The sequence below is a fragment of the Vigna unguiculata genome, chromosome 5, assembly GCF_037176805.1.
Source record: "Vigna unguiculata cultivar grain cowpea cultivar isolate G323 ecotype 2 chromosome 5, ASM3717680v1, whole genome shotgun sequence".
NCBI lineage: Eukaryota > Viridiplantae > Streptophyta > Magnoliopsida > Fabales > Fabaceae > Vigna > Vigna unguiculata.
Window position 1 is genome coordinate 49678465 of NC_140796.1, and position 16610 is coordinate 49695074.

Here is a 16610-nt window from a genome sequence, read left to right on the forward strand (position 1 = left end):
GTGTTTAATTTTAACGCGACTTTGATTTTTGACGAAAGATGTGTAGCATACTAAGAAAAGGTTAAAAATATTACTAATATTTTTAAATAATATTCTAAGGACAATGTTGGTATTCAATTTAAACTTCTTTTTGAAGTCTTCTTTTCTTTCTTCCTTCTTAGTCTTTGACACGCACTTGAATATAGAAGAAACATGTGTATCGTAAATTGACTAGGATTTGATGGAATTGGTGTAGTCGTCTATGTACTTGACCAAGGTCTCCTTGGACTCTGTTCCTTTTGGTATTTAGGTCTACCTTCTTGTTCTAAGTGAAAATAACTTCACAATAAATAATATCTAATTAATAAGATATTCATTTCTTTTTAACTAAAAAAATTATGCAAAATTTCACGTAGACTAATAATAAAAATAAATTATAATTTATAAATAAGATTAAATAATAACTTATTTTGTAAAGAAAAGCATAAGGTGGCAAGAGTAACTAAATTGTAGGCATAATAGAGTGGATATTGTGGTGTAGGGTGTTGAACTATGTGGACCACATGACACACAGATATGATAGAGCATAGGTCACTTTTGAGTGATGATTTTTGAAGTCATTCGTGGTGATAGACATAACTAAAATGCATATTCGTGGTGCTTTCTTTTACTTGAAGCTTTACAAAAAGTTACTTCTGCAGATTCTAAAAGGAGAGATGGATCAACTTCTTCCACCAACTTCCTCTTACTTTTTTCTATATACAAATATGTTCGGTATTTCAAGATTACAACTCTTCTTATTGCTCCAGATTTTCTCCCATTTACCTACTCTGCCTTGTTTAAACCACAATTACATGACTAATAAAGTCAATATGTATGTATATTACTCATGACACTAAAAAGATATAATTATGATAATTACTCAGAAAAAAAAAACATTATTACTCAACAAATAACATGTAACTACCTAAAATATAACTTATCTGTTGAGTTAAGACGACAACTCCAAAAACAACTTTTTATTCTATAATGTTTGTCTATTACTCTTTTTTTTATATTACTCGATACGAGATTTGGGTGAATATTTATCTGTGAAGCAACTTGAGGAGATAGAGTGAATTTGGACAGATTTTGCAAAGAATTGAACAGGGAGCATATGAATTGGCTTGTTGCCTCATGTTCAATGCCTATTGAGAAAAACCACACTCTTCTTTTTTGTTTTGGTGTCATTACAGATTCAGAGCCTTCATTTATTTGGCATTCATGTATTTGTCTCCGCTGTTAAATCCACAACAACAGTTGAGACAGAAGAGAAAAAAGTGGGCCAAAGAAAACAAAACTTGGACACCATATATGCTCCTTTTCTTCTTTGGGAAATGAAAGAGAAGGCCTAATCTGTTCACCAAAAAGATAAGAAACTGATGAGTTGGAAGAAATTAAAGAAAAAAAAAAGTTAATCCACGAGTTTTGAACACAAAAAGATTGAAGTAACAACTATGTTATTTCGTTAATGATATAAAGTACTTTGACAAAAAAGAAAGAATTTTAAATATTTAATAAAACAAAAACTTGTAATTTAATTAAATGTATCCAAGTTATGAAATAATTAAAACTTGGTTAGAGTGAAAATTATTTTCTACCTATGTTTTTCATATCCCGTTTTATTCCATTATTTTGTTTTAGTTAACTATTCCTTTCGGAATATAGTGCTGCTTTGGTGTATGGGCCTGAACGTAATGAGTTTCTTCTGCATAAGCCCGTTTCAATGAACTTTCGTATGCTCTCTTAATTCACATCAATATTTCCGTGAACAACACTTTCAAAACACACTGTTCTTTCGTTTAATATGTTGAAAGAGATAATGCTTTTAAATGTTATTGGTGTCACACCAAAGAAATATTTTAATTTTCTTTTAATTTATTTCATTTAATATTATTCAAAGGGTTTTCTTATTATGTTTGAAATCTTGTGTATGTTAAACATTAATTGTAACCCATTTTAGTTATATGGTATTTTTGAAAAAAAAAAAACCAAAAGTTATGCTTAATGATATTGAAAGTTACTTTGAGTAAACTTACGGAATGCACCTTATCTATACTAGGGTACACACACGCGCGAGGCGCGATCCTCGCGCCTGTGTGTACACATTTTTTGAATTATATTAATAATTGATAATATTGTAATGTTATTAAGTTAATGAACAAAATAAAAGTATATTTATAAAAATTAAAGTGAAATGTATGGAGAAAATATGAAAAAAATAACTGGTGATGAATAGTAGGAGAAAAAGAAGAAGGAGATAAGTAAATAGTTTTATAAAAACTTGTAAAAGTAACCATTATTTTTTTTAAAATTTAATAAATAATTAAATTGTAAAGGGTAAAGTTGAAATTATGAAATGTGGACACAAAAGAGGGAATCCCTTTTATATATAGTTGTCGCAACCGGAATCGCGACGGGAAGGCGAATCGAAAAAGAAAATGGGTTTGGAAAGAGATTTGGGAGTCGCCACCATAGTTATTCTGGAAAACTATGGAAAACCATAAAGATAAGACAAGTCTGCGAAAAACCATATTTTGGATTCGGGAGTCGGTTACGCGTAGGGAAGGTGTTAGCACCCTACCGCGCCGGCCCGAGGGCGGTACCTTTAATTAAAAATGCAAAGTTGATGTGGTTTTCAAAATGTTAATTTTCCCCAAAAATAATAAGACAACGATGCTAAAAAGAAACAAAAATATTTTTTTTATTTTTTTGGGCCCGACAAGGATTTGACCTTGGTCCTACGTATTCTCATTAAAAATGAGAAATCAGGGTTACGTAGTTCTTTGAAAAATATTTGAAAAAAAATGAGTAAAAAAGATTTGATTTTTTAGAGGTGAATCTGACAAGGACTGACCTTGCTCCTACGTATCTCACGGTGGAGAATCAAGGGTCACGTAGTTCTTAAAAAGACTTTGTTTGAAAATGTTGATGTTTTTATATTTTTTGGTATTTTTGAATTAATTGAAAATATGTGTCACACGACGCGAGCGGTCGGACAGACACTAAAAGAAAAAAAAGAAAACTATTTTTAAGAAATTAAAATTATGATATTTAAATTATTTATACTTTTTAATTTTTAAATATTTTTTTTAAAATTGTTATATTTTATATTTTAAATTTTTAGATAAAGTATTCATTCGCGAAATAAACACATGACGCGAGCGGTCGGACAAACACAATAAAAAAAAGAAAGAGAACCTTTTTTATTTTTCTATATTTTAATTTTTATGATTTTCAAATATGTTTGTTTTCCTCTTTTTTTAAAAAATAAAAATAAATAAATAAATTTATAAAAGGATGAAATTATTTAAGAAGGATAAAAGTCGGAAACAAGAAAGTAAGGGTGCGTGAGTAATTGGTGGGGTGCACAAAGCAAATACAACAACAAGCCCAAAAACAATAGACAAAGACATGGGGTGCAGGAGTGTCACATGTGGGAGGTGCATGAAGTAACAGGTGGGGTGCGTGCAGTAAATAAAGGGGTGCGCTAAGGAAACAAAAAAAGGAGGTGCAGGAATTAAAATTGGGGGTGTGCGAAAAGAAAGGAGGAGGGTGTGGTTGAGGTAAAAGAGGGGGTGTGCGTGGTAAAAGGGTTCTGCCCCTTTTTATCTTTTCAGAAAAACCCTAACAGAAGCCAAAGCTTCTTCCCCTCACATGGCAGCCTCTTCTTCTCGACACCACCACAACTCCAACCTCTGTCACTGTTCGCCTCTGTTTCTGCTTCACCGCACCACCACAACACCGAGCAGCTAGCTCGCCGGCGACAACGCCGATCATCACCCACCGGCGACACATCTCTTTCTTCCTCTTTCTCCAACGCGCACGAGATAGGTGAGATCTCCAGAGCCCCGTCGTCGCTCACCGCACCGCTCTAGCCACCAGAGCCTCACCGTCGACGCCGGAAGCCACTCCTTCTCTCCTTCTCTCTCGCGAGATCGACGCCCGCGCTAGGAGCCGCCGTCATGTGTATGCTCCTCAAGAACTGCCGCACCCGTGGCCACCGCACCGCGTCCCTGCCGTCGGAAACATCACCGGCGACATCCTGTTCTTAGGGGTGTCGTCGCCGGGAACGCTCGGCCTTTGCTTTCTCTTCGCATATCGTTTCGAACCGCCTCTGCGTGATATCCAAGGTCGCTGCCGTCGGCGCGTCTTTCGTTTAAAGCTCCGAATCGCCGGCGGCGAGGGTTTTTATTCTTTGATTTTTTTTTTATTTGTACTGGGTTGTTATGGTGAATTTGAGTGTGTGACAGTGATGATGACGAATGAATGTGATTCTGGTTGTTTGTGGTGTTGTGTTTGGGTTCTGTCTTGGCAGTCTTGAAGGTGATGAGGGAAAGATGATGGTGGCGAGAAAGATTGAGATTGAGGGTGAGGTTATTTTCCAGCACTCACTCGGACAACAGTAACATTCAAACAAGAACATATCTTAACAGATAAAATAAAAAAAAAAAACATTGTGCTCTGTTCCAAACAAGAACATATCTTAACAGAAAATAAAAAACATTGTGCCCTGTTCTTTACATGGGAATAAACAAAAGGAATAACAGATGTAACTATGCTCATCTCAAACCATCTATACAATATAAGTTTTAATTCATACACCCATGAACATCAACAGCAACATCAAGTCACGGTAACATAAACATAAGCTAAGGAGGAGTTAAGAACACTTACCGTGAAAATAAAACTTAATGTACTTCCGTTTTCCAATTTTACTCCTTCTCTCCCTCCTTCTGATTTCTGGTGCCCAAACCCCTCTCTGTCGTAATTCAAAAAAAAGACCCATCCTCTCATGAATCTTCCCCTTTTTATTATGTAACCCTCTGCACCTTCCAATTTTGAAATTTGGGACCAGACTGAGAGCAGATGTTGTTTCCTGCTCCTTCAGCCATCATGACCATGCCACAGACCTTTCCCAATACAAAACCATGATAGCATAGCATGCTTGGGTTTGACAAAAGAGAGGCTTTACGTTACCTTTTTCTTTCCCCTTTCCCTTCTCTCTTTTTTTTCTTTTTTTTTTCTTTTTTTATTTTTTTTTATTAAACTAGAATGAGAGACGTAAAACAAAAAAGGAGCTGTAATAATAGAAAGAAAAATAATGTAATAATCAAAATAATAAGCCCAAATAAACTAAAATAAAATATATAAAAAATAATAATAATAATAATAATAAAATAAATAGATAATTATTTTTCTCAAACCAAAACATATTTTTTCTTTTCTTTTCTTAATTATTTATTTATTTATTCTTCTCAATTGAACTTTAATTAATTAATTAATTAATTAATTATTTTATTTTATCATTGTTACCCGGACGAAATTGGGTGTTGACAATAGTTATAGATTATAGATGAGGAAGACAACAAAAATAATTATGATAATAAATAAATAAATATTATATGATTTGATGCGAGAAATATAAAAAAGTAAAATCCTTATTTGTTTCACAATTGAAATAAAATAAAGTTTAAATATTGAATAAATTTTTCATTCACAATTAACATAAAATAAACTAAATATTGCATAAACATTTATTGCCAACAAGGTGAAATTTACTTTAACAAAAATGCTCCGTGACTATATGATATGGGTCACATTATCAAAATCTTTAATTAGTTGTGAATTGATATTCTATCTTTTTGTGAAATCGTATTTCACACACAACAAATTAGTTAAAAAAAAATCTTTAACAAACTCAAATCACTCTAATTTCATCTTTTATCTATATATTTTAATTTAATTATCTTAACTTTCTATCTTTTGAAAAATATCTTTATATCTCTGCATCGTTAAATTTCATTATATAATAATAAGAAGAAAAATATTTACGAGATTAGCAACCTCTTATTTTAAGATTAAAATAGAAAACCAGAATCAGCGAGTAATTTCCCACTGCATCGTCAAATATCACAACGAAATCACAATGTGTTCCAAAAAGAGAAAAAGGTTTATGAGAGCTCTGTTCAAAACAAATGGAGGCTGTGGATGTAGGAACCCTAAATCCTACGAAGTACTCCAACCCTCAATTCACCAAAACACAACAAACCCTACCACTTCCGGCGACAACGACAACAACGTCTTCTCCGAAGTTCACACAAATCATGAAAACCCTAACAACGACAACATGAGAAAACCAAATTCAAAACTCATTGACACTGTTGCGGTTGAGAAGGATTCAAAGGACCCGCACAAGGATTTTCGAGAATCCATGCTTCAAATGATCTTTCAGAGACAAATCTTCACCAAAACCGATCTTCAAGACCTTCTCGAGTGCTTCCTCCGCTTGAACGCCGCCGATAACTACCAAGTTATCGTTCAAGCTTTCATGGAGATTTGTCACGAAACGTTCCCCAAGAAGAATATCAACGATGCAGACGCCAACGCTGCTTCTTTCAATAACAAAATTTGATGCATTTTTTTGTTTATAGTGTAAACCTATCATTCATCTGTCTCATGCCACAGTTCATTTAATTCGTTATTCATAAATGTTACAGTTTTTTCATATATCATGTAACTCCCGAAAATACCATAAACAGATCTCAAATTTTGATCCGCAAACAAAATTTAAATTAGATTAAGATCTTTTTAGATATTTTAATTGAATTTTTCTGTTTAAATTAATTTACAAAAATAAAAATTTAAAATAATTCATTTTACTTTGAATTTATTTATTTTTTCTAATTTTCCTACGAGTTAGTATCTCATTCCATTTCTAGTTGCATTGATCAAAAGATTTAGCCTGTTAATTTACAGAACAACCAAATTTGAATTAAGTTAGTTTTATCATATATATTCAGTTTTTTTTTAATGGAAGTTATATAATTTAAGGTACACAGATAATTTTAAGAAACAAAATTGAAGAATCATATATAATGATATAGGTGTCGTAATAGAAGAGAAACATCAAATTTGACCAGTCATACCATATGCTCCTATATATTCCTGGACCACATTTTTCGTAGATCATTTCTGCGATACCAATATTAATCGTCAGCTTTAGATTGGTAGAATACTACATCATTTTTCTAATTTTAAGAAATTAAAATTATGATATTAAAATTATTTATATTTTTTAATTTTTAAATATTTTTTTTAAAATTGTTATATTTTATATTTTAAATTTTTAGATAAAGTATTCATTCGCGAAATAAACACATGACGCGAGCGGTCGGACAAACACAATAAAAAAAAAGAAAGAGAACCTTTTTTATTTTTCTATATTTTAATTTTTATGATTTTCAAATATGTTTGTTTTCCTCTTTTTTTAAAAAATAAAAATAAATAAATAAATTTATAAAAGGATGAAATTATTTAAGAAGGATAAAAGTCGGAAACAAGAAAGTAAGGGTGCGTGAGTAATTGGTGGGGTGCACAAAGCAAATACAACAACAAGCCCAAAAACAATAGACAAAGACATGGGGTGCAGGAGTGTCACATGTGGGAGGTGCATGAAGTAACAGGTGGGGTGCGTGCAGTAAATAAAGGGGTGCGCTAAGGAAACAAAAAAAGGAGGTGCAGGAATTAAAATTGGGGGTGTGCGAAAAGAAAGGAGGAGGGTGTGGTTTAGGTAAAAGAGGGGGTGTGCGTGGTAAAAGGGTTCTGCCCCTTTTTATCTTTTCAGAAAAACCCTAACAGAAGCCAAAGCTTCTTCCCCTCACATGGCAGCCTCTTCTTCTCGACACCACCACAACTCCAACCTCTGTCACTGTTCGCCTCTGTTTCTGCTTCACCGCACCACCACAACACCGAGCAGCTAGCTCGCCGGCGACAACGCCGATCATCACCCACCGGCGACACATCTCTTTCTTCCTCTTTCTCCAACGCGCACGAGATAGGTGAGATCTCCAGAGCCCCGTCGTCGCTCACCGCACCGCTCTAGCCACCAGAGCCTCACCGTCGACGCCGGAAGCCACTCCTTCTCTCCTTCTCTCTCGCGAGATCGACGCCCGCGCTAGGAGCCGCCGTCATGTGTATGCTCCTCAAGAACTGCCGCACCCGTGGCCACCGCACCGCGTCCCTGCCGTCGGAAACATCACCGGCGACATCCTGTTCTTAGGGGTGTCGTCGCCGGGAACGCTCGGCCTTTGCTTTCTCTTCGCATATCGTTTCGAACCGCCTCTGCGTGATATCCAAGGTCGCTGCCGTCGGCGCGTCTTTCGTTTAAAGCTCCGAATCGCCGGCGGCGAGGGTTTTTATTCTTTGATTTTTTTTTTATTTGTACTGGGTTGTTATGGTGAATTTGAGTGTGTGACAGTGATGATGACGAATGAATGTGATTCTGGTTGTTTGTGGTGTTGTGTTTGGGTTCTGTCTTGGCAGTCTTGAAGGTGATGAGGGAAAGATGATGGTGGCGAGAAAGATTGAGATTGAGGGTGAGGTTATTTTCCAGCACTCACTCGGACAACAGTAACATTCAAACAAGAACATATCTTAACAGATAAAATAAAAAAAAAAAACATTGTGCTCTGTTCCAAACAAGAACATATCTTAACAGAAAATAAAAAACATTGTGCCCTGTTCTTTACATGGGAATAAACAAAAGGAATAACAGATGTAACTATGCTCATCTCAAACCATCTATACAATATAAGTTTTAATTCATACACCCATGAACATCAACAGCAACATCAAGTCACGGTAACATAAACATAAGCTAAGGAGGAGTTAAGAACACTTACCGTGAAAATAAAACTTAATGTACTTCCGTTTTCCAATTTTACTCCTTCTCTCCCTCCTTCTGATTTCTGGTGCCCAAACCCCTCTCTGTCGTAATTCAAAAAAAAGACCCATCCTCTCATGAATCTTCCCCTTTTTATTATGTAACCCTCTGCACCTTCCAATTTTGAAATTTGGGACCAGACTGAGAGCAGATGTTGTTTCCTGCTCCTTCAGCCATCATGACCATGCCACAGACCTTTCCCAATACAAAACCATGATAGCATAGCATGCTTGGGTTTGACAAAAGAGAGGCTTTACGTTACCTTTTTCTTTCCCCTTTCCCTTCTCTCTTTTTTTTCTTTTTTTTTTCTTTTTTTATTTTTTTTTATTAAACTAGAATGAGAGACGTAAAACAAAAAAGGAGCTGTAATAATAGAAAGAAAAATAATGTAATAATCAAAATAATAAGCCCAAATAAACTAAAATAAAATATATAAAAAATAATAATAATAATAATAATAAAATAAATAGATAATTATTTTTCTCAAACCAAAACATATTTTTTCTTTTCTTTTCTTAATTATTTATTTATTTATTCTTCTCAATTGAACTTTAATTAATTAATTAATTAATTAATTATTTTATTTTATCATTGTTACCCGGACGAAATTGGGTGTTGACAATAGTTATAGATTATAGATGAGGAAGACAACAAAAATAATTATGATAATAAATAAATAAATATTATATGATTTGATGCGAGAAATATAAAAAAGTAAAATCCTTATTTGTTTCACAATTGAAATAAAATAAAGTTTAAATATTGAATAAATTTTTCATTCACAATTAACATAAAATAAACTAAATATTGCATAAACATTTATTGCCAACAAGGTGAAATTTACTTTAACAAAAATGCTCCGTGACTATATGATATGGGTCACATTATCAAAATCTTTAATTAGTTGTGAATTGATATTCTATCTTTTTGTGAAATCGTATTTCACACACAACAAATTAGTTAAAAAAAAATCTTTTATCCATCTCAAATCACTCTAATTTCATCTTTTATCTATATATTTTAATTTAATTATCTTAACTTTCTATCTTTTGAAAAATATCTTTATATCTCTGCATCGTTAAATTTCATTATATAATAATAAGAAGAAAAATATTTACGAGATTAGCAACCTCTTATTTTAAGATTAAAATAGAAAACCAGAATCAGCGAGTAATTTCCCACTGCATCGTCAAATATCACAACGAAATCACAATGTGTTCCAAAAAGAGAAAAAGGTTTATGAGAGCTCTGTTCAAAACAAATGGAGGCTGTGGATGTAGGAACCCTAAATCCTACGAAGTACTCCAACCCTCAATTCACCAAAACACAACAAACCCTACCACTTCCGGCGACAACGACAACAACGTCTTCTCCGAAGTTCACACAAATCATGAAAACCCTAACAACGACAACATGAGAAAACCAAATTCAAAACTCATTGACACTGTTGCGGTTGAGAAGGATTCAAAGGACCCGCACAAGGATTTTCGAGAATCCATGCTTCAAATGATCTTTCAGAGACAAATCTTCACCAAAACCGATCTTCAAGACCTTCTCGAGTGCTTCCTCCGCTTGAACGCCGCCGATAACTACCAAGTTATCGTTCAAGCTTTCATGGAGATTTGTCACGAAACGTTCCCCAAGAAGAATATCAACGATGCAGACGCCAACGCTGCTTCTTTCAATAACAAAATTTGATGCATTTTTTTGTTTATAGTGTAAACCTATCATTCATCTGTCTCATGCCACAGTTCATTTAATTCGTTATTCATAAATGTTACAGTTTTTTCATATATCATGTAACTCCCGAAAATACCATAAACAGATCTCAAATTTTGATCCGCAAACAAAATTTAAATTAGATTAAGATCTTTTTAGATATTTTAATTGAATTTTTCTGTTTAAATTAATTTACAAAAATAAAAATTTAAAATAATTCATTTTACTTTGAATTTATTTATTTTTTCTAATTTTCCTACGAGTTAGTATCTCATTCCATTTCTAGTTGCATTGATCAAAAGATTTAGCCTGTTAATTTACAGAACAACCAAATTTGAATTAAGTTAGTTTTATCATATATATTCAGTTTTTTTTTAATGGAAGTTATATAATTTAAGGTACACAGATAATTTTAAGAAACAAAATTGAAGAATCATATATAATGATATAGGTGTCGTAATAGAAGAGAAACATCAAATTTGACCAGTCATACCATATGCTCCTATATATTCCTGGACCACATTTTTCGTAGATCATTTCTGCGATACCAATATTAATCGTCAGCTTTAGATTGGTAGAATACTACATCATTTTTCTAATTTTAAGAAATTAAAATTATGATATTAAAATTATTTATATTTTTTAATTTTTAAATATTTTTTTTAAAATTGTTATATTTTATATTTTAAATTTTTAGATAAAGTATTCATTCGCGAAATAAACACATGACGCGAGCGGTCGGACAAACACAATAAAAAAAAAGAAAGAGAACCTTTTTTATTTTTCTATATTTTAATTTTTATGATTTTCAAATATGTTTGTTTTCCTCTTTTTTTAAAAAATAAAAATAAATAAATAAATTTATAAAAGGATGAAATTATTTAAGAAGGATAAAAGTCGGAAACAAGAAAGTAAGGGTGCGTGAGTAATTGGTGGGGTGCACAAAGCAAATACAACAACAAGCCCAAAAACAATAGACAAAGACATGGGGTGCAGGAGTGTCACATGTGGGAGGTGCATGAAGTAACAGGTGGGGTGCGTGCAGTAAATAAAGGGGTGCGCTAAGGAAACAAAAAAAGGAGGTGCAGGAATTAAAATTGGGGGTGTGCGAAAAGAAAGGAGGAGGGTGTGGTTTAGGTAAAAGAGGGGGTGTGCGTGGTAAAAGGGTTCTGCCCCTTTTTATCTTTTCAGAAAAACCCTAACAGAAGCCAAAGCTTCTTCCCCTCACATGGCAGCCTCTTCTTCTCGACACCACCACAACTCCAACCTCTGTCACTGTTCGCCTCTGTTTCTGCTTCACCGCACCACCACAACACCGAGCAGCTAGCTCGCCGGCGACAACGCCGATCATCACCCACCGGCGACACATCTCTTTCTTCCTCTTTCTCCAACGCGCACGAGATAGGTGAGATCTCCAGAGCCCCGTCGTCGCTCACCGCACCGCTCTAGCCACCAGAGCCTCACCGTCGACGCCGGAAGCCACTCCTTCTCTCCTTCTCTCTCGCGAGATCGACGCCCGCGCTAGGAGCCGCCGTCATGTGTATGCTCCTCAAGAACTGCCGCACCCGTGGCCACCGCACCGCGTCCCTGCCGTCGGAAACATCACCGGCGACATCCTGTTCTTAGGGGTGTCGTCGCCGGGAACGCTCGGCCTTTGCTTTCTCTTCGCATATCGTTTCGAACCGCCTCTGCGTGATATCCAAGGTCGCTGCCGTCGGCGCGTCTTTCGTTTAAAGCTCCGAATCGCCGGCGGCGAGGGTTTTTATTCTTTGATTTTTTTTTTATTTGTACTGGGTTGTTATGGTGAATTTGAGTGTGTGACAGTGATGATGACGAATGAATGTGATTCTGGTTGTTTGTGGTGTTGTGTTTGGGTTCTGTCTTGGCAGTCTTGAAGGTGATGAGGGAAAGATGATGGTGGCGAGAAAGATTGAGATTGAGGGTGAGGTTATTTTCCAGCACTCACTCGGACAACAGTAACATTCAAACAAGAACATATCTTAACAGATAAAATAAAAAAAAAAAACATTGTGCTCTGTTCCAAACAAGAACATATCTTAACAGAAAATAAAAAACATTGTGCCCTGTTCTTTACATGGGAATAAACAAAAGGAATAACAGATGTAACTATGCTCATCTCAAACCATCTATACAATATAAGTTTTAATTCATACACCCATGAACATCAACAGCAACATCAAGTCACGGTAACATAAACATAAGCTAAGGAGGAGTTAAGAACACTTACCGTGAAAATAAAACTTAATGTACTTCCGTTTTCCAATTTTACTCCTTCTCTCCCTCCTTCTGATTTCTGGTGCCCAAACCCCTCTCTGTCGTAATTCAAAAAAAAGACCCATCCTCTCATGAATCTTCCCCTTTTTATTATGTAACCCTCTGCACCTTCCAATTTTGAAATTTGGGACCAGACTGAGAGCAGATGTTGTTTCCTGCTCCTTCAGCCATCATGACCATGCCACAGACCTTTCCCAATACAAAACCATGATAGCATAGCATGCTTGGGTTTGACAAAAGAGAGGCTTTACGTTACCTTTTTCTTTCCCCTTTCCCTTCTCTCTTTTTTTTCTTTTTTTTTTCTTTTTTTATTTTTTTTTATTAAACTAGAATGAGAGACGTAAAACAAAAAAGGAGCTGTAATAATAGAAAGAAAAATAATGTAATAATCAAAATAATAAGCCCAAATAAACTAAAATAAAATATATAAAAAATAATAATAATAATAATAATAAAATAAATAGATAATTATTTTTCTCAAACCAAAACATATTTTTTCTTTTCTTTTCTTAATTATTTATTTATTTATTCTTCTCAATTGAACTTTAATTAATTAATTAATTAATTAATTATTTTATTTTATCATTGTTACCCGGACGAAATTGGGTGTTGACAATAGTTATAGATTATAGATGAGGAAGACAACAAAAATAATTATGATAATAAATAAATAAATATTATATGATTTGATGCGAGAAATATAAAAAAGTAAAATCCTTATTTGTTTCACAATTGAAATAAAATAAAGTTTAAATATTGAATAAATTTTTCATTCACAATTAACATAAAATAAACTAAATATTGCATAAACATTTATTGCCAACAAGGTGAAATTTACTTTAACAAAAATGCTCCGTGACTATATGATATGGGTCACATTATCAAAATCTTTAATTAGTTGTGAATTGATATTCTATCTTTTTGTGAAATCGTATTTCACACACAACAAATTAGTTAAAAAAAAATCTTTTATCCATCTCAAATCACTCTAATTTCATCTTTTATCTATATATTTTAATTTAATTATCTTAACTTTCTATCTTTTGAAAAATATCTTTATATCTCTGCATCGTTAAATTTCATTATATAATAATAAGAAGAAAAATATTTACGAGATTAGCAACCTCTTATTTTAAGATTAAAATAGAAAACCAGAATCAGCGAGTAATTTCCCACTGCATCGTCAAATATCACAACGAAATCACAATGTGTTCCAAAAAGAGAAAAAGGTTTATGAGAGCTCTGTTCAAAACAAATGGAGGCTGTGGATGTAGGAACCCTAAATCCTACGAAGTACTCCAACCCTCAATTCACCAAAACACAACAAACCCTACCACTTCCGGCGACAACGACAACAACGTCTTCTCCGAAGTTCACACAAATCATGAAAACCCTAACAACGACAACATGAGAAAACCAAATTCAAAACTCATTGACACTGTTGCGGTTGAGAAGGATTCAAAGGACCCGCACAAGGATTTTCGAGAATCCATGCTTCAAATGATCTTTCAGAGACAAATCTTCACCAAAACCGATCTTCAAGACCTTCTCGAGTGCTTCCTCCGCTTGAACGCCGCCGATAACTACCAAGTTATCGTTCAAGCTTTCATGGAGATTTGTCACGAAACGTTCCCCAAGAAGAATATCAACGATGCAGACGCCAACGCTGCTTCTTTCAATAACAAAATTTGATGCATTTTTTTGTTTATAGTGTAAACCTATCATTCATCTGTCTCATGCCACAGTTCATTTAATTCGTTATTCATAAATGTTACAGTTTTTTCATATATCATGTAACTCCCGAAAATACCATAAACAGATCTCAAATTTTGATCCGCAAACAAAATTTAAATTAGATTAAGATCTTTTTAGATATTTTAATTGAATTTTTCTGTTTAAATTAATTTACAAAAATAAAAATTTAAAATAATTCATTTTACTTTGAATTTATTTATTTTTTCTAATTTTCCTACGAGTTAGTATCTCATTCCATTTCTAGTTGCATTGATCAAAAGATTTAGCCTGTTAATTTACAGAACAACCAAATTTGAATTAAGTTAGTTTTATCATATATATTCAGTTTTTTTTTAATGGAAGTTATATAATTTAAGGTACACAGATAATTTTAAGAAACAAAATTGAAGAATCATATATAATGATATAGGTGTCGTAATAGAAGAGAAACATCAAATTTGACCAGTCATACCATATGCTCCTATATATTCCTGGACCACATTTTTCGTAGATCATTTCTGCGATACCAATATTAATCGTCAGCTTTAGATTGGTAGAATACTACATCATTTTTCTAATTTTAAGAAATTAAAATTATGATATTAAAATTATTTATATTTTTTAATTTTTAAATATTTTTTTTAAAATTGTTATATTTTATATTTTAAATTTTTAGATAAAGTATTCATTCGCGAAATAAACACATGACGCGAGCGGTCGGACAAACACAATAAAAAAAAAGAAAGAGAACCTTTTTTATTTTTCTATATTTTAATTTTTATGATTTTCAAATATGTTTGTTTTCCTCTTTTTTTAAAAAATAAAAATAAATAAATAAATTTATAAAAGGATGAAATTATTTAAGAAGGATAAAAGTCGGAAACAAGAAAGTAAGGGTGCGTGAGTAATTGGTGGGGTGCACAAAGCAAATACAACAACAAGCCCAAAAACAATAGACAAAGACATGGGGTGCAGGAGTGTCACATGTGGGAGGTGCATGAAGTAACAGGTGGGGTGCGTGCAGTAAATAAAGGGGTGCGCTAAGGAAACAAAAAAAGGAGGTGCAGGAATTAAAATTGGGGGTGTGCGAAAAGAAAGGAGGAGGGTGTGGTTTAGGTAAAAGAGGGGGTGTGCGTGGTAAAAGGGTTCTGCCCCTTTTTATCTTTTCAGAAAAACCCTAACAGAAGCCAAAGCTTCTTCCCCTCACATGGCAGCCTCTTCTTCTCGACACCACCACAACTCCAACCTCTGTCACTGTTCGCCTCTGTTTCTGCTTCACCGCACCACCACAACACCGAGCAGCTAGCTCGCCGGCGACAACGCCGATCATCACCCACCGGCGACACATCTCTTTCTTCCTCTTTCTCCAACGCGCACGAGATAGGTGAGATCTCCAGAGCCCCGTCGTCGCTCACCGCACCGCTCTAGCCACCAGAGCCTCACCGTCGACGCCGGAAGCCACTCCTTCTCTCCTTCTCTCTCGCGAGATCGACGCCCGCGCTAGGAGCCGCCGTCATGTGTATGCTCCTCAAGAACTGCCGCACCCGTGGCCACCGCACCGCGTCCCTGCCGTCGGAAACATCACCGGCGACATCCTGTTCTTAGGGGTGTCGTCGCCGGGAACGCTCGGCCTTTGCTTTCTCTTCGCATATCGTTTCGAACCGCCTCTGCGTGATATCCAAGGTCGCTGCCGTCGGCGCGTCTTTCGTTTAAAGCTCCGAATCGCCGGCGGCGAGGGTTTTTATTCTTTGATTTTTTTTTTATTTGTATTGGGTTGTTATGGTGAATTTGAGTGTGTGACAGTGATGATGACGAATGAATGTGATTCTGGTTGTTTGTGGTGTTGTGTTTGGGTTCTGTCTTGGCAGTCTTGAAGGTGATGAGGGAAAGATGATGGTGGCGAGAAAGATTGAGATTGAGGGTGAGGTTATTTTCCAGCACTCACTCGGACAACAGTAACATTCAAACAAGAACATATCTTAACAGATAAAATAAAAAAAAAAAAAACATTGTGCTCTGTTCCAAACAAGAACATATCTTAACAGATAAAATAAAATAAAATAAAAATAAAAAACATTGTGCCCTGTTCTTTAGATGGGAATAAACAAAAGGAATAACA

At 34.5% G+C, this 16610-nt stretch overlaps 3 protein-coding genes across 3 annotated transcripts; all 3 read left to right on the forward strand.

Annotated features, from left to right (window-relative positions):
- Window positions 1-5947: 5947 nt before the first annotated feature.
- LOC114184742 (uncharacterized) lies at window positions 5948-6433 on the forward strand. The gene has a single exon (XM_028072053.2). The coding sequence runs from the start codon at window positions 5948-5950 to the stop codon at window positions 6431-6433; it is 486 nt and encodes a 161-aa protein (XP_027927854.2).
- Window positions 6434-9955: 3522 nt separating this feature from the next.
- On the forward strand, window positions 9956-10441 carry LOC146886513 (uncharacterized). The gene has a single exon (XM_085673482.1). The coding sequence runs from the start codon at window positions 9956-9958 to the stop codon at window positions 10439-10441; it is 486 nt and encodes a 161-aa protein (XP_085529608.1).
- Window positions 10442-13963: 3522 nt separating this feature from the next.
- On the forward strand, window positions 13964-14449 carry LOC146886514 (uncharacterized). Its single transcript, XM_085673483.1, has one exon. The coding sequence runs from the start codon at window positions 13964-13966 to the stop codon at window positions 14447-14449; it is 486 nt and encodes a 161-aa protein (XP_085529609.1).
- Window positions 14450-16610: the final 2161 nt, after the last annotated feature.